At 44.6% G+C, this 24,142-nt stretch overlaps 1 protein-coding gene across 9 annotated transcripts in view; it reads right to left on the bottom strand.

The window, feature by feature from the left end:
- Window positions 1-24,142, bottom strand: part of Ccdc91 (coiled-coil domain containing 91) — a 156,743-nt gene that overhangs the window by 60,062 nt on the left and 72,539 nt on the right. For all 9 annotated transcript variants that reach the window (NM_001355715.1, NM_001355714.1, NM_025911.2 and 6 more), the window contains one exon: window positions 9,840-9,917. In NM_001355715.1, coding sequence (NP_001342644.1) covers window positions 9,840-9,917 — 78 coding nt within the window. The remainder of the gene's footprint in view (window positions 1-9,839; window positions 9,918-24,142) is intronic.

Raw genomic sequence — 24,142 nt, 5'->3', positions numbered from 1 at the left:
ATTTTTTTTTTCTTTTTCTGTTTTAAAAGACAGCGCCAGCAAGGTTACAGAGAGGATGCTGGGGATGTCTGTTACCATGCTGGGTGTGTGGAGAAGTACTGGCGTGTAGTGTGTGTGTCAGAGCCTGCCTGTACAGGCTTTTCTGTAGACTGAGGACCAGTGCGGCATTAATACACAATCCAAAGAGAGAAATGGTAGCTGATGGGCGTGGATCTTAGCGGAAATTCAATACAGTCTAGCCATGTTATAAAGTGCTTTGGAGGCTGCGAAGGCCAAAGAAAACCATCAGGACAGAGGGAATGGTTCCTGCTGGCCTTGTCGTTACAGGACTCTAGTAACATAAGAGCTGTTACCTCAAACACCACAGAAGTCTCCCAGTGAAAATTTCTTTTGTGCCATGGACAACATATTAAAATTAAGAAGTTTCTAAAATTAAGCACAGTGCAGAGGCTATGCATGTCTGCCTTCCAGATACCTCAACCTTTGGAAAAGCTGCCATGTGGGCTGGCCTCCTTCTGATGCCACAATCTTGTTCCTTGTGACTTGAATCACAACTATGGTTTCAGTTGAAAGAACAAAGAAAGGATAGCAAGAGCTACTTCTGTCTGAAACTGCCTCCTCCTCCTAAGTCCTCAGAGGATTAAATGAGATACATGGTCACTAGAGCAGGAAGTTTGGTGGCATTGGGGGGATCATCTGCAGGACTAGAATGGACAGATCTAAACTTCCCAAGCACAAGCAAGCCCTAGATCAGGACAGAAAGGGTCTGTGTGTGTGTGTGTGTGTGTGTGTGTGTGTGTGTGTGTGTGTGTGTGTGTGTATAATATATATTATATATAGATATATCCCTTATGCTTCTGTTTGCCTATGTTGCCAGGGTAACTGGGAAGAACGGCAGACTCTCCCCTTGGTGATGATGTTCTCTCTTATAATGGTGGCAGTTTTGCCTTCTTATTAATGAAATTACACAATGGGATTGCTCTAACATCTTCCTGATAAGATTCATGGTTTAGGTTCCTCACTGTATATACCTGAAATAGACTCTCTGAACCAAGTGGTGCCAGCATTACTTTTAGTAGTTGTAAAAATCATTACTTTTTCCAACTTGGGATCAACTCATGAAGTACAGGTCTCTCTGGAAAGTAGAAAAGGTTCTTCAATTTGAACCTTTACCAGCACTGAGTGCTGAAAGGCTGTCCTCAAATCAGCTCATCAGAGCAGCACCAAAGACACACACCTGCCTTGATGTGAGGAGCAGAATTATGAGGCGACAGCAGATGACCAAAGTCACTGCAGTAAGGGCAAGACCTGAAATCCTTGAAAACCTGTTGATGTGGACTCTCTGAAGTCAGGATCAACTGGGCTCAGAACTCAAGCTCCCCAGGAGTTAGGAGTGGGCAACGTGGGCTGTTAGTAACCAGCACAGAAGGATTTCACCATTGAATAGAGTGACTGAGCCTGGCAGACTTGCCATCCACCCAAACTGATCTTTACCAACCACTTTCTAAATTGGGGTGGGCCACATGGATATCCCTTAAAAACATGAAACCTTGTGTTCTGCTACTGAAAGTAGGATGGAGTCATGGGTTACTCTTTCACTGAAATCCCTTCTCACTGAGACAGAGAACTTTACAACTCTTCATAAATAAGAGACAAGAAGATTTGAAGTTTCTACCTCAAAAGATAGTCAAATAGTTTCCAATTATTCATCATGTTTGCTAACATGCACCGCCCCCCAAAAAAAAGGCCAAGTAGTTTTAGTAAGGCAAACCTTTAATAACATATAACTGTATAGAAAATTCTATGTTCGTACACAGTGTATACACAGAAAGCGGGCCTTAATGTAAGGATTAAAATCCAACTTGGCCTCTCTGATATCAAAAGTGGGTTACACACCACCGAGAACCAAGACAGACAGTTAAAGGGTTTTACAGATCATTATGTCTCTGCTGTCTGTCCTCAGGGTCTGTTACACAATAAAGAACAAATTGAACCATTTCTCTCTTACATCTGTCAAACAGGCAAGAAATTTCAAAGAAAAATGCATTCTTGTAGATGGTGCCCTTACAGAGATGTCTGTAACTATACCCTCATCTGCAGGTGGAGTTCATTCAGTTGAGGTAAAAATGGTAAACTCTCATCAGTGTCTTCTCTGCTAGTGATACCAGTGCCATCTGTTCCACACCAAATGGAACACTATTGACAAGTGAACAATAACTCTGTATTATAAACATGTCCATTCTTTGTCCAGGCCAATTCCTGTGTCCCAGGCACTTTCTCAGTTGAATCCGTAGACCTGCACTCCTGGAGGCTCAAGGACTGCATGGCTGACACATGACACTAATCAGGGTCCCCAGAAAATGTGTTTTGATAGATGTTCCTTTTAAAGTATTGGCTGAGATGGGCACTGTTGGGTCAGCTCGGATTTCTACCTGTGTGCTCCATTAGAACATGCTAGGCCTTAACCATGTGATGAGTAAGGAGACAGGGATTATTAGCCGTGAACTCACTATCCTTTCCAGTTACTCACAGAAGTTTCAGGGTAATAACCAGAAGTTGGCCATTTATCCTATCTGGTAGAATAAGATGGACACTGATCAAATGCTTAACCCTGAATAGCACTGATCACAGAACTCTACAGTTTGTACAGTGAATGCTCAGTGTGGGGGAAGGCAGGTGCTACACACTCAGGGAACACACGGCAAGTAAACCTGGCTCATTCTCAACTTTACTGTATTGGAAGTTTTTCCTGAAGAGCTGCTACAATGAAGGGAGGAGAGGGAAGGGAAGGAAGGGAAGGGAGAAGGGGAGTAGGGGAAGGGTGGTGAAGAAGATTTGTGTCTTCTTCTAGAAGTCTCCCTCCTGCTCCATTACCAGGCTGCCACTCACCAACAACAAAGGCAAAGCCTTGACCTATAATAATAAGACTAGATTCCTTCCAATGTTCCAGTGCCTTTCGGTTTTGGCCTGGCTAGAAAAACCACAAGAATAGCCTGGCATGTAGAGTTCTGGCTCAGTCCTGTAAACTCAGAGGCACAGAAGAGCCATTCTCAAGTACTCAACCTTCCTCAGTCTTCCAGTGAGATCGAGCTGGGTGGGAGGGGCGAGGGAGAACAGGCCAAGGGCTGAGTCCTATCCAGTCACTCATATCTAGCAGCAGGCTACTGGGCCAAACTTCGCTGGCAACAGCAAACAACTTTAGTGTCCAGGAAAAATCTGATCACATGATAAAACATGGAATTTATGAGAGTCTACGCTCAATCAAATAACTGAAAGCTGTAAATTTATTTCATACCTTTGGGCTAACAGAATGGTGAGATTCAAATAAAAGTATCTTAAAATGTACTTTTCCCATCTTTGGACGAAGACCCAGAAACATCTAATCAGTGGAAAATACTCAACAACGAGAAAACAAAGTTGTTTCTCTAGTTGGGAAAGAACTTTATATAATATGAAGAAACTGTACACCCTGGGAAAAAGCCTCCTAAATGCAGTATGCTCTCCCGTACTAAATGGCACAGTCATCTCAAGAGCTGCAATAAAGCACAGGCCAGTGAAGGCTCTGGAAACTGGATGCAGCAGACATGTGAGCTTATAGGCTGGCATGTAACTGACACCAATTTACTAAAATTCAATGCTATCTTTACAAACAGGAATTTAAGGCATATTCTAACTTTAAAAAAATAGCATTAGACCAAAACACGATTTAGTTATTGTAGGAAACTGAGACACCAAGATTGAGTTGAGATTATTCTAGAAAAGCTGTATGGGGCAACCTCACACCACTTTTCCATTGTAGGAAGCACAAAGGCCAGTCCTTACACTTCAGTGCCTCTGGCTCAGTACCTGAATAATAAAGGGATTGGGGGAGCATCAGAATGCTCTCATCATAAGAAAAAGAATCTACTCATGCATTGCTTTCTCACTGACAGTCCAGTGTTTACAAGTGCATTCATTTGGTAATGAGGGGACCTCCGTTTCTTGAATATGCAGAGAATTAGAGATGGTATGTGGAGTTATGCTCAGAAGGAGACTGTGAGAATAAAGTAAGCCATATGTGCTTGTGGGGAAGATCTCTCTAAGTGTATAAATACTATAAGGTAAGGGTAAACTGGCTGGTTGCTTGGCTGCTCGGCTACTTATTTGGCTTGTTGGCTAACTTGGCTGGTTGGTTGGTTGGTTGGTTGGTTGGTTGGTTGGTTGGTTGGTTGGTTGGTTGGCTGGTTGAATACCTGACTGGCAGGCTGGCTGGTTGGCCAGTTGCTTGACAGGCTGGTTTGTTGATCAGTTAGTTGTTTGGTTGATCAGTTGGTCCGGTGGCTGTCTAGCTGGTTTATACATTTATTCTGATACTGGATTTTAATAAGTAGTTCAAGTTGGCTGTTAATTCACTAGGCAATTAAGTTTGGCCTGGAACTCAGCAACTCCTTCCTCAGCCTCCCGAGTGTTCTCACACCCAACCAAAAAAATAAGTTTCTTAAATATATGCAACTCGGCCAAGTGTATGTCAACAATGAACTGGGGAAAGAAAAGGTACCCACTATTGGAAACATGAAAATTCTCTCTTGGTGTGTGGCCAAGCAGGTAATTTTCATTTCACAAAAAAAAAAGATAAAAAAAATTGTATAGCTACCCATAATGTGCCAAAACTCATGACACACCTTCACAGTTATAACTTGTTAGGCACCACCTGTGAAGAACAAAATCAAACTCTACTCAGTATTTTAACTCATGAAGCAGGAAATGCTCAAGGTTTTAACAGCTCTGTCTGTGTAATCTGCAGAATGCCTAAACTTTTTAATTAAAAAAATAAATACTAAATTTGTTTGAGTGAGATAAAACCAGAGATCCTACTGTCCCCTAAATCTTTAATTTAAACAATAGTAAAAGAGTACAGTTTAATTCCAAAATTAAACAAGTTGAGCTAGACAAGAAAATAATTTATAAATGCTGCTACAGAATAAAATTCTGAACAGGAAAAGAAAGACCTTTTATTAATGATTGATTTTTCAGTAAACACTATGCTAGGTTTAAGTTACAAAACAAAAATGAAGACAGTGGGAGAGGGTGGAGCTGCCACTGAAAAAGAATATTCTCCATACAGTAGCAAAACAAAAACTTAAGCAAAAAAATATGTTCAGATCTGACTTGTGTCAAGCTGGAATTTTTAATGAACTGAGCTCCAAGTGAGATAAAATAAAAGCAACATGTTTCTCTTAAGTTTCTTGAGAACTCCCTCTTACTATTAGAGCAAGCTAGAAGCTGGATTTCAACATACTGAGTCAACTAAGTACTTCCCTTGGAAAAATTTCCCCCAGAGCTTTTTAAGGCAAAAAGAAAAACTGTTTTTGAAGTGGGCTTAGTAGTGAAAATTACTTTACCTCAAGTGTTGATGGGCACTGTACTAGTTGGACTGAGGCATAAGGAGAAACTTTGCAAAGAGCAACGGGAAGTGAGTGTTCTCTCTTTAGAGAAGTCAAGACACAACATAGTCCCATCTCCCTTTCTATGTGTAACTTTCCTTGGTATTCCCACTATACTGACCCTCCTCCCTTCCCCGTAAGGAGGTCTCTGACTGTAATCACTTATCCTACTCCAGAAACACAAGGCTGATGTTTGTTATAAACCATTTTGACATAAGTCAAATCCTGCTTGCTTAGCTATAATTAAAGCTCAAGTTTTTCTTATTTGTCCCCTTAACTCAAGAACAAAGGAAAGTCCTCCCTATACTTATTTCCTTTCTCTGAGTTTACTTCTTCTGTCTTATATGGGATTTCAGTGAGAAATCACACATTTATGTGCACACGTGTTCACACGAGTGGATGAATGCATATCCATACAACTTAGTCATTAATGGGATAAAAATGAGAGAGAGAGAGAGAGAGAGAGAGAGAGAGAGAGAACAACAGCGAGCTAAAGCCGAACACACTGACAGATGAGAAAATGGAGCACAATGGCTATGGCTCACAAGTCCTTTCAGGAAGTAGAATAGCATCCAGAGCTCTAAATAAAGACACAGGCCCTAGCTGCACCTACTGGTCTAGAGTCCTGGGACGATACCTACCATGCCATGTGTGTCTTCAACAGCAACACAAGGTATTTATCATGTCCTGTAAGATCTGAGAACCCGAATTCAGTGTTCTGATCCCCATAAAATTTCTCAGATTACCTTAAAACAAAAACCACAATGGTGGTATGGCTACTTATGTACCAGGGGGATCTGTGCTGGTGACCCTGGGGAGATGATTGGATCAGACAACAGGATTCCGATATCATCAAATAAGCAAGTTAACAAAAAAAGCTTTTCTATTAATTGTGTTCAGCAATGTCAGGTACCAGTGTCTAGGAAAGGCCTTTCAGGATTTACATTTACTTCACTGTACTAAATTCTAAGAAAAAGGACTTTCAAAATCAGGACCTAAAAGTAAATGTACCATACTCAGTAGCATTACAGGAGAGTATGAATATGGAGTACATTGGTATTTCTGTTTCGTTTTCTTCTGTTCTATAACAGATCTTCCTGTGTCTTTCTCATCGTTCCCTGGTTAAGTACTGAATTTCTGTGAATAAAAGAAGGTTGGTCTTCAACCAGCAACCCAGAAGCATAAAAGGCTAGGATGGTCTATCATCTCCTGCTCTCAAGTGAGTGCTTCTGAGAAGTTCGAAATAAGTCTATACTACCCTATTTTGAGAAGTAAAGGGCAGTCACCAGTCATAAAATAATGAAAGGACAGCCATGTGCTATGCTAGGAAGCTGACAGCTAAACACATGAGCCACCATCTCCTAAGGTATCTTCAGTATGCATACAGTAGCCTGTGACCAGGATGCATCTTTACTCTGTACACACTGATGAAAACACTAAAAGATAATCAGAGAAGCTACCCCAAGGTCACAGGAATCAACAACAGGGTAAATGTACACATGCCAGATTGTAAGACCTCTGCTTCTGGGCCATCTGGTCTACCAGCAGTAGGTTTTGGCCACTATAAAACATTCCTCAGTGGCAGGCTTAGCAGAAGCAAGAGAGTATGTGGTAGAGAGATGGGAGAGTAGTAGAGTGGTTTGTGCCCTATGAAGAGAGGCAGAAGTGTAAGGAACAGCCTGATGTGACAGGCTCGTGCTACCATCTAAGGCCATGGTGACTTCTAGGATGAGCCAGAGGGGGAGAATGACACCAAGGAAACTGTTATTACACACACACACAACAGTGTAGAAGTGACACTGAGGGCCATGTCTGTTTATGTGGTCCAACTGCAGCCAGAGTCTGTGTTGGTGTCTATGGCCCGTATTACCATCAAAGACTACGTAGATGTCCATGGTCTGTACGAAGCCCTAAAGCCATGTTGATGTCTGAGGGCTGCACTGAGCTGCCTGTTTTCCTTGTTATGGGCCAGCAGTAACATGGGTGCTGGAGAGCTGGCCCCACCCTTCACATGGCCAGCAGAAAGCTGGTTCCAGTGGCATGGGAACAGGTGAACTGGTATGCTGACCAACTCAGCTACCACCCAAGCCCAGGTCCCAGGGCTTTGAGATGGTCTACCTCTTTCCCTATGAGCTGCTGGGGATCATAAAGGGGTCTTAAATCTTACAGTTATTAAAGCATGGCCTTGGCTTGCACATATTCTTAGGCTTACAAGAACTAAATTCCCTTCATTGCATTAATCCAGTAATGATGCCGAGTAGGTCAGAAATTTTGCATCTTACATAATGAATAGTTCACGTCATGACAAGGCTTATTTCTGTATTGGGTTGAAACTACTGGTGACATCATTTGGACATTTTAAAATGTGGCATCTCACCTGAGCACCAGCATGCTTACACAGGGACATCCCTGCCCTCCAGAAAACCTAGTCAACAAGCATAGAACAAAGACTGTGCTAACCTAGAATCCATACCACACCCCTCAAACCACCTTATGAATCTTTGTGGAGAGGGGGTTGCAAAGAGCCAGAGGGGGATAATGACACCAAGGAAACTGTTATTACACACACACACACAACAGTGTAGAAGTGACATGAACTCATAGAGATTGTGTTAGCATGCACAAGACCTGCTTAAGTGCTGGCCAGAGAAAATCCCAGCACATAGGAGATGTGGACATATAATTCCATTAGCTGAGAAGCAGTTAGCATCTGATGGCTGCTGGGAGACAAAGTGCAAGTTTTCTTTAACTATGGAAGGTTGGTGGGCTGACCACAAATGAGAGCAGGCCTTAGGTTGACCACAGACCAGCAGGCCTAACCCCAAGACTAGCTGGTAACACCAGCCAGACTCAATGGGGAAAGAAGGGCTAAAAGGTAACCTTAAAGTAAAGTGGGAAGAAAGAGAAGGGAGTATTAAAGGATCCTGGTGAGACCATCTCTGAGAGATAAAGCACACTGTCATAAGAGCCACAGGGATCTCTAACATTTCAGTCTGACCCTTGAAGGAGCATAAATGTGGCACATAACACAGCCTGGCACCTGAGGGTCACCAGTGTGCCTGGCACCTGAGGGTCACCAGTGTATCTGAGCTGTTTCTCCTCAGTGGACTCAACTCCATGAGCTACACGAGGACCTTAACGAAGAGTCAGTGAGGAGAGGCACATGGAACAAGCCACCGAACAGTTCATGGGGATGAGATTAGGTTGTCCGAATAGAAACTCATTATCTAGGATATGACAAATTCAATTATCACTCTGTAGGGCCACTTGATTAATTCCCAAGTCTTTTCAGTAAATCACAACAGAACACACTGGAACTTTTAAAACCTCTTTGAATGTTAAACCATGGCAACAGCAGACAAGCAGATACAGTGAGCAGCTCTCAGCCAGACTCCTTCAAAAATGCCATTTGCAAAGAATATTACAGAAATGCACACGACTTAAATCTCATTACCAGTGTTTAGAATGATACCAACATGTTTGTTGAAGATGGAATACTGTGAGGCTGGAGAGATGGCTCAGTAGTTAAGAGCACTAGTCATTCTTCAGAGGACCTGGGTTCAATTCTCAGCTTTACAAAAATCTATAACTCCAGTTTTAGGAGATCTGACTATCTTTTAGTAAATTCCATACTAACTTTACTACATATCACTAATATGACATTATTATAATCTGATATTACTTAAATATATACAAATCTATTCAGCTAATTTTAAAAATAAAGGGGATTAAATAATTTTTTAAAAAATTATTTAATAACTTAAGTTTTTCCTATAAAAAAGGTAAACAGCACATCATAGGTGAAGGTAAATATGGTAATTAATTATACAATATTATGCATTAGGCTTTACCTGCTGATAGTCTCAAATATTTTCAGAGTCTCGCAAATAAAATAGTTAGCATAACTCTGTAATCAATGACCACTTCCTTCACTCAGTGGATTATTCACTAAAATAAAGTGTGTGGTTTGGATCTTAACTATCCCACAAAGGCTTATATGGTAAAATCTTGGTGTCCTATGACTTCAGAAAAATGACTGATCATGGTAGCCCTAATCCTTTGGTATTTGGAGAAGTAGTAGCAACTTGGAGGCAGGACCCAGTTGGAGGAAGTAGATCCCTGGGGACATGTCCTCAGCTCCTGGGCTACCGTAGGGTGGCCATCTCTGCTGTACATACTCCATCTGATATTAAGCTTTATCTTCAGTCCAAAGCAAGGAGTCAAAAGACCAAAACCCTGAGCCACAATGGACCTTCCTCCCAGAGGGTCTGCTGAACCACTGTGGCAGTGATAAGGGCTGACAGACACACAAAGAGGCATGCAAGACCTGGGACGCTTACATGGCTCCAAATGGCCAAGAGTCAAGCTTTCCCTCTCCCTTGGGTTTGAACAGTGAGCAAAACTTCCTGAGCCTACCTTGTACTCATCCACTATAATGCTCAGCGCCTCGTGCCCAGCCTTCCTCATGTCTTCCAATTCTTGTTTATGTTTTTCCTGAAAGGGAAGAAAGAAATTCAATCTATATTTTTTCCTTTAGGTTTGTTCCAAAATAGCAATAAACTGCTAACTTTTCCTTTTATATCCTGGTAGCATGCTAAACACTAGGTCTATAGGCGACATCAAGAAGAAATGGGTTTGTTGGCTTGGTTGGTTTTTTTTGTTTGTTTGTTTGGTTTTTTTTTTGCTTCTTTTTGTTTTGTTTTTTTTATAAAAGAGTCCATCTAAAGCATGGTCAAGCATAAAGGCAAGGAGGCATCTGTGAGGCAGATCTCGGAGAGTCTGAAGCCAGTCAGGTCTACACAGTGACTGGCACACAAGTCAGGACTGAATACTGAGACTTTCTCTATCTCAAAAATAAAAAATAAATGAACGTATTTGTGTGTTATTCCTCAATAAGCAGGTTTGTTTTCTGTATAAAATTCAGTAGTACATGGTATGTCTTCCATCATTCCTTCTAAAGAGAAGAAGACATTGTGATCACGCTTAGCAACCCTTAAATAGCCACCATTTTTTAGTTCATTTAAGAAATATCCCAATACAAGTGCTGGGCATCTGGTTGGTATGAGAACCACAAGTTTATAATAAAACAATGTCTTCAAATTAATAGCCATAACATAAAATTGATGAATATTTAATTCCTAAAGAGCTCAATGAAAGTCCAATATATAATGCTTATCAACTAAAATGTGATGGGAGTATGGAGAACACGCCTTTAATCTCAGCACTCAGGACACAGAGGCAGGTGGATTTCTATGAATTTAAGGCCAAGTCTGGTCTACAAAGTGAGTTCCAGGTCAGTTGGGGCTGCCCAGTGAGAGGTGCCCTCAAAAACAAAACAGAGTCTGAAGACAGCTAAATCTGTAACACACCTGCCTTACACACATAAGGACTTATGTGTGGAGCCCCAGCATCCATATATATACTGGGCATGGCATGGCAGGGTGCCTTGTAAGTCAGTGCTGAGAGGTGGAGGCAGGTGGATCCCTGGAGCTCACTGGCAGCCAGACAAACAGATGAGCTCCAGGTCCGGAGAGGGACCTCGCCATACAAAGTAAAGTAGGGGATGACAGAATATCTGCTATTAATGTCTGTCCTAGATACATACATGCATGCACACAGAAAGAAACACACATACGCAGGTATGTACACATATATGCATGCATATACATGAACACATATGTGCAGGTTGCACGCATGCGCACACCCTCAAAATAATTCACAGCTAATGATACTATAAGTTCCAGACAAGGCTTTAAAGTGTACTTTCAGTGAGCTCATGGTAAGAGGAGGAAGCAGGGACCGTCATCTGGTCCAGCCTTTCAGGAAACTTAATTAATCCTAATGTCTATACTTCCAGCCTTTGACCTAGCAATAATTCCTCTAGTAATTTACACTAGACTACCATAAATAAAATGTGGTTTTACAAAAGCTTTTAGGTTTGTATGTGCATTTTTCCTACACATATGTACATGCACCATGTATGTGCCAGGTGCCCTTAAACCCTAAAGGTCAGATGAGGGTCTCAGATTCATGTGCATCTAGAGTTATGACTGTTTGTGAACCACCATGTGGGTGTTGGGAACTAAATCTAAGTCCTCTGTAAGAAGAGGTGCTCTAAACAATTAGGCCATCCTTCCAGGGTCCAAACTGTGCCTTTCTGCATAAACAAATGCAGACAGGCTTGGAGTGTAGTTCAGTAGCACACCACCTGCATGGTGTGCAGGAGAAGCCCGGGTTTTGACACCCTCCCACATGTACAAAAGAATCCAGAAATGCAGGTACATGAATTTAAAAGAGCAAACAAAAACAATGCAGATGTGCAAGCATACAGAAATCAACTGGGTTCATTCCCATGAGAGAACAGTGTGAAGTGATGTTTGCATCACAGGAAAACAAGGAATGCTTGCTGGAATGGATGAACAATAGATAAAAAGGCATGGAGTAGAACACAGTCAAAACAACTGTAAGGACAGCAGGCCAAGTGCAGAGCTGGTGTGTGGGGAGAGCCACCAGCTGACTCTTGGCATTAAAGACAAACCTCTGAGGGCCAATGATTTTTAAGCTGAAGCAACAGCACAAGTCACCAGTGCACACTGAGAACAACTGGCCTGGAACAGCTTCAACAGTGAGCTGGGAAACTATGTCATATAGCATGTGGATGAAGGGCACCACCACCAAAACCTGACCTTGCTGATAGAAAAGGAGACAGTTGTAAGTAGACTAACAAGTAGGAAACACCTTCAGTAAGCAGAAACCAGACTGAAATGCCATGTGCACACAAGAAAAGAAGTCACAGGTAGTAGTTTAAGGGAGGGGGATTTTCCCACAATGCACTATGATAAGGCTAACTCTCATCTTCCTTTGTAACCCCTGGGAGCTGGGAGACTCATGCAGCTAGAAGAAGGCCTGCCAACAAGGCCCCCAGATCAAGGCCAGCAGCTTTCCTTTTCTACTTCCACATATCTGATGATTCTCCCAAAACTCCCTGCCTTCAGGAATGAGTCTGCTATGCACCCCAGAAGCACCAACTTAAAGCACCTGGACAAAACACTTCCAGCTTTAGACAACGTCAACCTGAGCCACCCTGACAAATGCTGACATCAATCAAAATGCTCGGGGTGAACTGTTAAACCTTTTTACATCTTCTTTAGAGATAACGGGACCACAATTACAGAAGTCTCCATGTTTGTAACCACTGCTAAAATCTCCAACATGTCTTATAACACACCATGGAAATCATGTTTATCCCAAAAGAACAGAAGGACAACTGTCTACAAAGGCATCTTGCAGGGAGCCAAGGTTCCCAGCTCCACACCCATGAGCTCCTGCCAATCACTTCATTCTAAAGGGAGAGAAAAGCACAAGAGGATCCACTATTTTTGTTCTTGTAATCTACCCCTCAAAGTAACAAATTCATTTTCTAACAAAAAGCCAGTCATTTTTACTAAGAAAGCAAAGCTATCCGACAGATATCTCTGCAGCACACAGACATACACACACTGGGTTTCTTGCTCTGGCTCCCTTGCAGGAAGCACCCTCCAGCCCTGTTGGCAAGGCAAGAGCAGATGCACACGGAGCTGCAGCTCCTAACACAGTCAACGGTGGCATATCTACCTCCAAACTAAGGAATGTAAATCAAATACAAAATGGCCTGTAACTCCAGGTCCAGGGGATGACATCCCCTTCTGTCCTCTGTGGGCACATGTGCACAAACCCACACAGAGAAAACACACAATTTTTAAAAGCCAATTTCTAAATAATAAATGTGGCCTAATATATACATTCTCCATTTAGGACAAAGTGGCACTCTTGTTTCTGTGGTAGCACTATGAACAACTGTGTTTATCGGGATTTTAATCCAGCAACATGGCTACTCTGGCTGGAATACTACAGGCATGTCCTTAGCACACCCCTTTAAGTCCTCAGGCGGGAATAGAGACATACCCTTAGCTCACAGCTTCAAACCCAAATGAAGGTAAAATTAGTTTGTAGAAGGAAGCTCCTATGTTGGGAAGTGAGGTCTGATTAAGTGGCAGACAAAGTGATGAGTTGGAGAAAGATTTAATAGAATAGGATCTGCCCAACTCTCATGAGAAGAGAGAGGAAAGGGAAGCTACATAAGAGAGAGATGCAGAGAGAGGGGAGGCAGTTTGTCCAGGAAAGTTTTAGAGACAGGTTGCAGAGAGAACAAGCTAGACATAGGTAAAGACAAAACAAGCCAGAGAATGAGAAGAATAGAACAGATTGCCAAGGTTAGTTTGAGGCCCAGCAGAGTATTCAGTGGCTGAAGAGAAGCCAGATTGAATCGGTCAGCTTGGAGAGGAGTTTGAGCCAAAGCAGCTGAGTTGAACCAGCCAGCCAGAGATCAGAAAGAGCTAAAAGGGTGAGCTTATTCAGCAGGAAGTCTCAGAGGCTGAAAACATTTTAGGCCTAGATAAGATTGTATGGAGGCTAGAAGCCAGTTAGGCATAGGTTAACAGTGGGGGCATTAAGCCTCAGAGAGGACAATTTTGTATTTTTTTGTGCATGTTATTGATGATGTCATTCTTTATGGTGGCCCTTAAGATTCCTGTGCACTGTGCTCAGGGACTCCCTTGTGTTTGGAAGTGCCAGCAGTCTACATTACAAAATATTCAAACCAGGTTTGTTCAGACCTGGCTGCCAGTGCTGCCAGCAGAGCCAGTGTTGCTAATCAATAGTACACCAATACCAAGATGACTTGAGTAGGCTGCACCAGTTAACTGAGGAAAATGAGTATAGGATCTACACTTGCACAGAGACCAGAGGGTGATGACTCGTGTCCTTCCTGGTCTCCCTTCACCTTGCTTCCTGAGTTTCTCACTGAACTCTGAGCTCACCGATTCAGCTTAACTGGTTGGCAGAATCCTCCCATCTCTGCCTTCCCAGGACTGAGATTACAGGTGCATGCTCCCACACCCAGGTTTTTAATGGAGTTTCTGAGCATCGTGACTCAGGTCCCCAATGCTCCTTCAGTAGGCACTGAGCTAATGGTCACCTTGGAGCTGGAGGGATACTCTGATAATAACCAGCCATTGACATTCCCAGGCTTTCTCTGGACAGGGGCTTTTTCTCATTTTCTATTTCTAAGAAAGATAATATAAAAGTAGAAAAGGACTTTCAATCATCAGTTTTACAAGTACTTTAAGAGTTGACAATTGGGAGCTGGAGAGATGGCTCAGTGGTTAAAAGCACTGACTGCTCTTCCAGGGGTCCTGAGTTCAATTCCCAGCAACCATATAATAGCTCACAACCATCTGTAATGGGATCTGATGCACACTCTTCTGGTGTGTGTCTGAAGACAGCTATAGGGTACTCATATAAATAAAAGTAAATAAATAATAAAAATAAATAATAAAAAAAGAGTTGACAATTGAACAAAGTGGAGCATGTGTCCTTATTACATGTTGGAGCATCTTCTGGGTATATGCTCAGGGGTGGTATTGCTGGATCTTTTGGTAGAACTATGTCCAACTTTCTGAGGAACCGCCAGACTGATTTCCAGAGTGGTTGTACCAACTTGCAATCCCACCAGCAATGGAGGAGTGTTCCTCTTTCTCCACATCCTCGCCAGCATCTGCTGTCACCTGAGTTTTGGATCTTAGCCATTCTGACTCGAGTGAGGTAGAATCTCAGGGTTGTTTTGATTTGCATTTCCCTGATGGATGTTGAACATTTTTTAGGTGCTTCTCAGCTATTCAGTATTGTAATAAGGACACATGCTCCACTATGTTCATAGCAGCCTTGCTTATAGCAAGAAGCTGGAAAGAACCCAGATGCCCCTCAACAGAGGAATGAATACAAAAAATGTGGTACATTTACACATGGAGTACTACTCAGCTATTAAAAACAATGAATTCATAAAATTCTTAGACAAATGCATGGATCTGGAGGATATCATCCTGAGTGAGGTAACCCAATCACAAAAGAACACACATGATATGCACTCACTAATAAATGGATATTAGCCAAGAAACTTAGAATACCCAAGATACAATTTGCAAAACACATGAAACTCAAGAAGAAGGAAGACCAAAATGTGGATACTTCAATCCTTCTTAGAAGGGGGAATAAAATACCCATGGAAGGAGCTACAGAGACAAAGTTCAGAGCAGAGACTGAAGGCATGACCATCCAGAGACTGCCCCACCTGGGGATCCATCCCATAAACAACCACCAAACCCAGACACTATGGCAGATGCCAACAAGAGCTTGCTGACAGGAGCCTGATATAGCTGTCTCCTGAGAGGCTCTGCCAGTGCCTGGCAAATACAGAAGTGGATGCTCACAGTCATCCATTGGACAAAGCACAGCGTCCCCGATGAAGGAGCTAGAGAAAGTACCCAAGGAGCTGAAGGAGTTTGCAGCCCCCTAGGAGGAACAACAATAAGAACTAACCAGTATCCCAGAGCTCCCTGGGACTAAACCACCAATCAAAGAAAACCCATGGAGAGACTCATGGTTGTAGCTGCATATGTAGCAAAGGATGGCCTAGTTGGTCATCAAAGGGAGAGGCCCTTGGTTCTGTGAAGGTTCTATGCCCCAGAATAGGGGAATGCCTGGGCCAGGAAGCGGGAGTGGGTATTGAGAAGCAGGAGGAGGAAAGGATAGGGGATTTTCGGAGGGGAAACTAGGAAAGGGGTAACATTTGAAATGTAAATAAAGACAATATCTAATAAAAAAAAATTGATGATTGAGTTTGCTTGCCTTCCAAGCCATGCGTTCCCTGGATCATCTTGGCAGCTCATGTCACAAGACTCTGCATGCTTTTCAGTATATTCCTTAAAATGTAAGCTTATTGAACTAATCATGAAAGCAGCCCTCCCCTTGCCCAAGAAGCTGACTGTGTCTGTCTTCCCAAGTAACATGCTATCCTGTTATGCTGGTTTCTATTGATTTGAGGAGTCATTACCAAAAGCATGAAGCTCCACATCTGGTTTACCTATACTTCTGTCAGTGTGCTGACAGTACCCACAGTTTAGCCATATACTGTGTATTGTCATTTCCTACTATGCATGCCTAGTTACCATGAATCCTCCTGATCAAAGGGCTAACATGACTGCAGACAAACCATGAACTGTCTTCTAGCTCTGTACAGAGTAATCTTTCCAAAAATAGACTAATTTGTTGTGACTATCATCAGCCATAATGTCCCCGGCTTTAGAAGAGGGGAGAGGGTTCAGATTTCAGAGGCCTGGCTCTTCTACACTGTTTAAAAGATTCATGGTAAAAGCTACAGCAGCATCACTACTTCCAGAGAGCTCAGCACTCCAGCTTCTCCCGCCTCCAGAAACGTTAGCCCAGCCTGACTCTTCTCCTTGCATGAACCTGTCAGGACAGCTGTGCTGGCTGCAGAAACGCGGTCCTGGGTATTCATCCTGAGACCACGGACAGCTCAGAAACCACAGGCCTGGAGTGAAGACAACACTCTGTCTTTGGGGTCAGGATGTAGTTTGGCCTGTAGCTCATCACTTTTTACATGGTGGAAATAAAATAAATTTAAGGAAAAAAGTCTATATTCAACTGTCTTTGTCTCAGAATTATTTCCTGATCATTTCAACAAATGTAGAAGAACCTAGATTACTATCTTGAAAGATGCATTTAATTCAACATGTAATTGAAAACAATTTCTGATCCAAAACCATATTTGAGAGGAATCCAAAAGAACAGGCTCACTTGGTGTTTTGCTCACTCAAGAACACAAGATCACCTTCTCAGAAGATGCCCTCCCACAACAACCAGTTTCAGTTCGTTTTTCTTTTTGTAAAGGTTGAAAACCAGCTATCAGCGTTCCTCTCCCTGGAGATCTGGACACCCATCTCCCACTGGAAAGAAGTGAGTCCCAGGAGAGCAACAGTCTGTGAGTGTTGTCTAGCCCTGTGGCTGTTCCCTTCCCTGCAGTCATATCTACAAACTCATACTGTCCACACACACTAGGTCTGACTGTCCAGTCACCACTAATATAAGTCCTCTCCTATATAAATTCAAGGCATGCCAAGGATATATGGGAGCAAGGACACAAAATAAAACATATGACAGCCTGGTATGGTGATGCACACCTTTAATCTCACCACTTGGGAGGCAGAGGCAGTGGATCTCTATGAGTTTCAGGTCAGTCAGGCACACTGTCTCAAAAAGGAAAAAAGTAAGTAAATAACTAAGCACAGTGCACTGAAGTCTGCAGACAAAGCTTTTGCCTACAGAGAGCAGGATAGCCATGGAGTCTACCTGCAGGATCAGTGGATGAGTACAGAGAGCAGGATAGCCATGGAGTCTACCTGCAGGATCAGTGGATGAGTACAGAGAGCAGGATAGCCATGGAGTCTACCTGCAGGATCAGTGGATGAGTACAGAGAGCAGGATAGCCATGGAGTCTACCTGCAGGATCAGTGGATGAGTACAGAGAGCAGGATAGCCATGGAGTCTACCTGCAGGATCAGTGGATGAGTACAGAGAGCAGGATAGCCATGGAGTCTACCTGCAGGATCAGTGGATGAGTACAGAGAGCAGGATAGCCATGGAGTCTACCTGCAGGATCAGTGGATGAGTACAGAGAGCAGGATAGCCATGGAGTCTACCTGCAGGATCAGTGGATGAGTACAGAGAGCAGGATAGCCATGGAGTCTACCTGCAGGATCAGTGGATGAGTACAGAGAGCAGGATAGCCATGGAGTCTACCTGCAGGATCAGTGGATGAGTACAGAGAGCAGGATAGCCATGGAGTCTACCTGCAGGATCAGTGGATGAGTACAGAGAGCAGGATAGCCATGGAGTCTACCTGCAGGATCAGTGGATGAGTACAGAGAGCAGGATAGCCATGGAGTCTACCTGCAGGATCAGTGGATGAGTACAGAGAGCAGGATAGCCATGGAGTCTACCTGCAGGATCAGTGGATGAGTACAGAGAGCAGGATAGCCATGGAGTCTACCTGCAGGATCAGTGGATGAGTACAGAGAGCAGGATAGCCATGGAGTCTACCTGCAGGATCAGTGGATGAGTACAGAGAGCAGGATAGCCATGGAGTCTACCTGCAGGATCAGTGGATGAGTACAGAGAGCAGGATAGCCATGGAGTCTACCTGCAGGATCAGTGGATGAGTACAGAGAGCAGGATAGCCATGGAGTCTACCTGCAGGATCAGTGGATGAGTACAGAGAGCAGGATAGCCATGGAGTCTACCTGCAGGATCAGTGGATGAGTACAGAGAGCAGGGTAGCCATGGAGTCTACCTGCAGGATCAGTGGATGAGTACAGAGAGCAGGATAGCCATGGAGTCTACCTGCAGGATCAGTGGATGAGTACAGAGAGCAGGATAGCCATGGAGTCTACCTGCAGGATCAGTGGATGAGTACAGAGAGCAGGATAGCCATGGAGTCTACCTGCAGGATCAGTGGATGAGTACAGAGAGCAGGATAGCCATGGAGTCTACCTGCAGGATCAGTGGATGAGTACAGAGAGCAGGATAGCCATGGAGTCTACCTGCAGGATCAGTGGATGAGTACAGAGAGCAGGGTAGCCATGGAGTCTACCTGCAGGATCAGTGGATGAGTACAGAGAGCAGGGTAGCCATGGAGTCTACCTGCAGGATCAGTGGATGAGTACAGAGAGCAGGATAGCCATGGAGTCTACCTGCAGGATCAGTGGATGAGTACAGAGAGCAGGATAGCCATGGAGTCTACCTGCAGGATCAGTGGATGAGTACAGAGAGCAGGATAGCCATGGAGTCTACCTGCAGGATCAGTGGATGAGTACAGAGAGCAGGATAGCCATGGAGTCTACCTGCAGGATCAGTGGATGAGTACAGAGAGCAGGATAGCCATGGAGTCTACCTGCAGGATCAGTGGATGAGTACAGAGAGCAGGGTAGCCATGGAGTCTACCTGCAGGATCAGTGGATGAGTACAGAGAGCAGGGTAGCCATGGAGTCTACCTGCAGGATCAGTGGATGAGTACAGAGAGCAGGGTAGCCATGGAGTCTACCTGCAGGATCAGTGGATGAGTACAGAGAGCAGGATAGCCATGGAGTCTACCTGCAGGATCAGTGGATGAGTACAGAGAGCAGGATAGCCATGGAGTCTACCTGCAGGATCAGTGGATGAGTACAGAGAGCAGGATAGCCATGGAGTCTACCTGCAGGATCAGTGGATGAGTACAGAGAGCAGGATAGCCATGGAGTCTACCTGCAGGATCAGTGGATGAGTACAGAGAGCAGGGTAGCCATGGAGTCTACCTGCAGGATCAGTGGATGAGTACAGAGAGCAGGATAGCCATGGAGTCTACCTGCAGGATCAGTGGATGAGTACAGAGAGCAGGATAGCCATGGAGTCTACCTGCAGGATCAGTGGATGAGTACAGAGAGCAGGATAGCCATGGAGTCTACCTGCAGGATCAGTGGATGAGTACAGAGAGCAGGATAGCCATGGAGTCTACCTGCAGGATCAGTGGATGAGTACAGAGAGCAGGATAGCCATGGAGTCTACCTGCAGGATCAGTGGATGAGTACAGAGAGCAGGATAGCCATGGAGTCTACCTGCAGGATCAGTGGATGAGTACAGAGAGCAGGATAGCCATGGAGTCTACCTGCAGGATCAGTGGATGAGTACAGAGAGCAGGATAGCCATGGAGTCTACCTGCAGGATCAGTGGTTGAGTACACAGAGCAGGATAGCCATGGAGTCTACCTGCAGGATCAGTGGATGAGTACAGAGAGCAGGATAGCCATGGAGTCTACCTGCAGGATCAGTGGATGAGTACAGAGAGCAGGATAGCCATGGAGTCTACCTGCAGGATCAGTGGATGAGTACAGAGAGCAGGATAGCCATGGAGTCTACCTGCAGGATCAGTGGATGAGTACAGAGAGCAGGATAGCCATGGAGTCTACCTGCAGGATCAGTGGATGAGTACAGAGAGCAGGATAGCCATGGAGTCTACCTGCAGGATCAGTGGATGAGTACAGAGAGCAGGATAGCCATGGAGTCTACCTGCAGGATCAGTGGATGAGTACAGAGAGCAGGATAGCCATGGAGTCTACCTGCAGGATCAGTGGATGAGTACAGAGAGCAGGATAGCCATGGAGTCTACCTGCAGGATCAGTGGATGAGTACAGAGAGCAGGATAGCCATGGAGTCTACCTGCAGGATCAGTGGATGAGTACAGAGAGCAGGATAGCCATGGAGTCTACCTGCAGGATCAGTGGATGAGTACAGAGAGCAGGATAGCCATGGAGTCTACCTGCAGGATCAGTGGATGAGTACAGAGAGCAGGATAGCCATGGAGTCTACCTGCAGGATCAGTGGATGAGTACAGAGAGCAGGATAGCCATGGAGTCTACCTGCAGGATCAGTGGATGAGTACAGAGAGCAGGATAGCCATGGAGTCTACCTGCAGGATCAGTGGATGAGTACAGAGAGCAGGATAGCCATGGAGTCTACCTGCAGGATCAGTGGATGAGTACAGAGAGCAGGATAGCCATGGAGTCTACCTGCAGGATCAGTGGATGAGTACAGAGAGCAGGATAGCCATGGAGTCTACCTGCAGGATCAGTGGATGAGTACAGAGAGCAGGATAGCCATGGAGTCTACCTGCAGGATCAGTGGATGAGTACAGAGAGCAGGATAGCCATGGAGTCTACCTGCAGGATCAGTGGATGAGTACAGAGAGCAGGATAGCCATGGAGTCTACCTGCAGGATCAGTGGATGAGTACAGAGAGCAGGATAGCCATGGAGTCTACCTGCAGGATCAGTGGATGAGTACAGAGAGCAGGATAGCCATGGAGTCTACCTGCAGGATCAGTGGATGAGTACAGAGAGCAGGATAGCCATGGAGTCTACCTGCAGGATCAGTGGATGAGTACAGAGAGCAGGATAGCCATGGAGTCTACCTGCAGGATCAGTGGATGAGTACAGAGAGCAGGATAGCCATGGAGTCTACCTGCAGGATCAGTGGATGAGTACAGAGAGCAGGATAGCCATGGAGTCTACCTGCAGGATCAGTGGATGAGTACAGAGAGCAGGATAGCCATGGAGTCTACCTGCAGGATCAGTGGTTGAGTACACAGAGCAGGATAGCCATGGAGTCTACCTGCAGGATCAGTGGATGAGTACAGAGAGCAGGATAGCCATGGAGTCTACCTGCAGGATCAGTGGATGAGTACAGAGAGCAGGATAGCCATGGAGTCTACCTGCAGGATCAGTGGATGAGTACAGAGAGCAGGATAGCCATGGAGTCTACCTGCAGGATCAGTGGATGAGTACAGAGAGCAGGATAGCCATGGAGTCTACCTGCAGGATCAGTGGATGAGTACAGAGAGCAGGATAGCCATGGAGTCTACCTGCAGGATCAGTGGATGAGTACAGAGAGCAGGATAGCCATGGAGTCTACCTGCAGGATCAGTGGATGAGTACAGAGAGCAGGATAGCCATGGAGTCTACCTGCAGGATCAGTGGATGAGTACAGAGAGCAGGATAGCCATGGAGTCTACCTGCAGGATCAGTGGATGAGTACAGAGAGCAGGATAGCCATGGAGTCTACCTGCAGGATCAGTGGATGAGTACAGAGAGCAGGATAGCCATGGAGTCTACCTGCAGGATCAGTGGATGAGTACAGAGAGCAGGATAGCCATGGAGTCTACCTGCAGGATCAGTGGATGAGTACAGAGAGCAGGATAGCCATGGAGTCTACCTGCAGGATCAGTGGATGAGTACAGAGAGCAGGGTAGCCATGGAGTCTACCTGCAGGATCAGTGGATGAGTACAGAGAGCAGGATAGCCATGGAGTCTACCTGCAGGATCAGTGGATGAGTACAGAGAGCAGGATAGCCATGGAGTCTACCTGCAGGATCAGTGGATGAGTACAGAGAGCAGGATAGCCATGGAGTCTACCTGCAGGATCAGTGGATGAGTACAGAGAGCAGGATAGCCATGGAGTCTACCTGCAGGATCAGTGGATGAGTACAGAGAGCAGGATAGCCATGGAGTCTACCTGCAGGATCAGTGGATGAGTACAGAGAGCAGGATAGCCATGGAGTCTACCTGCAGGATCAGTGGATGAGTACAGAGAGCAGGATAGCCATGGAGTCTACCTGCAGGATCAGTGGATGAGTACAGAGAGCAGGATAGCCATGGAGTCTACCTGCAGGATCAGTGGATGAGTACAGAGAGCAGGATAGCCATGGAGTCTACCTGCAGGATCAGTGGATGAGTACAGAGAGCAGGATAGCCATGGAGTCTACCTGCAGGATCAGTGGATGAGTACAGAGAGCAGGATAGCCATGGAGTCTACCTGCAGGATCAGTGGATGAGTACAGAGAGCAGGATAGCCATGGAGTCTACCTGCAGGATCAGTGGATGAGTACAGAGAGCAGGATAGCCATGGAGTCTACCTGCAGGATCAGTGGATGAGGCCTCTGCCCCATGGAGAGCAGTCTTGCTCCAGAGAGCATCTAAAGCGTTAGGCCAATTTTCCACTTATCTGCCAGTGATAGAAAGTGAGAATTTACTGGTAATGAAGTTCACGTCACAGTACGATAAACTAGCATTCTAAAATGAAAAGTCAACCAAGGGACAAAGGCTGAGAAATCCAATGCAAACATCGTCCTGTAGTAATGATTCCATGAAGCTTCTTGGTCCTGGAAGCCCCACACAGCTCGCATCCTTTACCGCACAGGCAGCTGATTCCCATGGTAGCTTCTGCAGCGTGGCTTCAGGGTTAGTGGGAAGTAATTCCGCCCAACATCATTATTACAATCTGAGAGTAATTTCAGTGACCTCTACTTCAAAAGCTCCAACTACATAAGGCATTTTTATTAAACATCTATTTTCACTCAAACAGTCTACTACTGAGCAATTGAGAAACGAAAGCTAAAAAGGTATTTATTCTTAGTTTTTGTAAATAAAAATAAAAAGGGTTTTTAATCTGTTGATTTCATCTCTTAACACCTTTACAAAATATCTAGTGATTCCTCACAGCAAAATCCTTGATGCTCTGGGTCTCACAGTCTTCCCACCCTGCCCTTTTGTAGAGTTCCCTGAGCCTTCAATGTAGGAGTTATGATACAGATGTATCAGCTGGGACTGGGCAGCAGTTTGATTCTTGTGGTACCCTATGATGATCTTCATCTCATGTCATAAGCTACACCCATGAAGTCTCACCAACATGACTAAGCAAGAGCTGAACAAGGACACCACCAATAACACGTTAAGGTGGGTGGAGGAAAAGCTGCTCAGCCCTCCATGAAGAACTACAGGCAACTAAGGAACGCTGATGGACAGCAAAGTAGTCTTCCCTGGGGAGGGAAGGGCACACCAACTGGTTATCCAGCTCCAAGTGGTCAGACTGGGAAGCATACATACCAATAACACTGCATAGACTGAACAGTTTTTATCTGTATATTTAGGAACACACATATTAAATATTTACTCTATATAACACTATAAAGGTAGAAATTTTCCAAATACTTGCACAATCCTAATTTGCTCAAAAACTGCTTCTGAGTTGAACTTCTGACCTCACGCTTGTGGAGGAAGAAGGAGAGCTTCTGCCTCACTTGCAAGCAGGTGCGAAGCCCTGGGCTTCCAGGGCAAGCACTGAAAACAGCCCAGAGTTTCTAAAGTGCTCTGCTCATCAACTGCTTCTGTTCCATTCATTAGACACTTTCCTTTAAACAACAGGAAATATTTCAGTAGCGCCATCTCGCAGCAGAGGC

Source organism: Mus musculus, chromosome 6 (genome assembly GCF_000001635.26).
Source record: "Mus musculus strain C57BL/6J chromosome 6, GRCm38.p6 C57BL/6J".
Classification (NCBI taxonomy): domain Eukaryota; kingdom Metazoa; phylum Chordata; class Mammalia; order Rodentia; family Muridae; genus Mus; species Mus musculus.
Note: the sequence above shows the minus strand (reverse complement) of the source record. Positions and strands in the feature narration are given on the sequence as shown.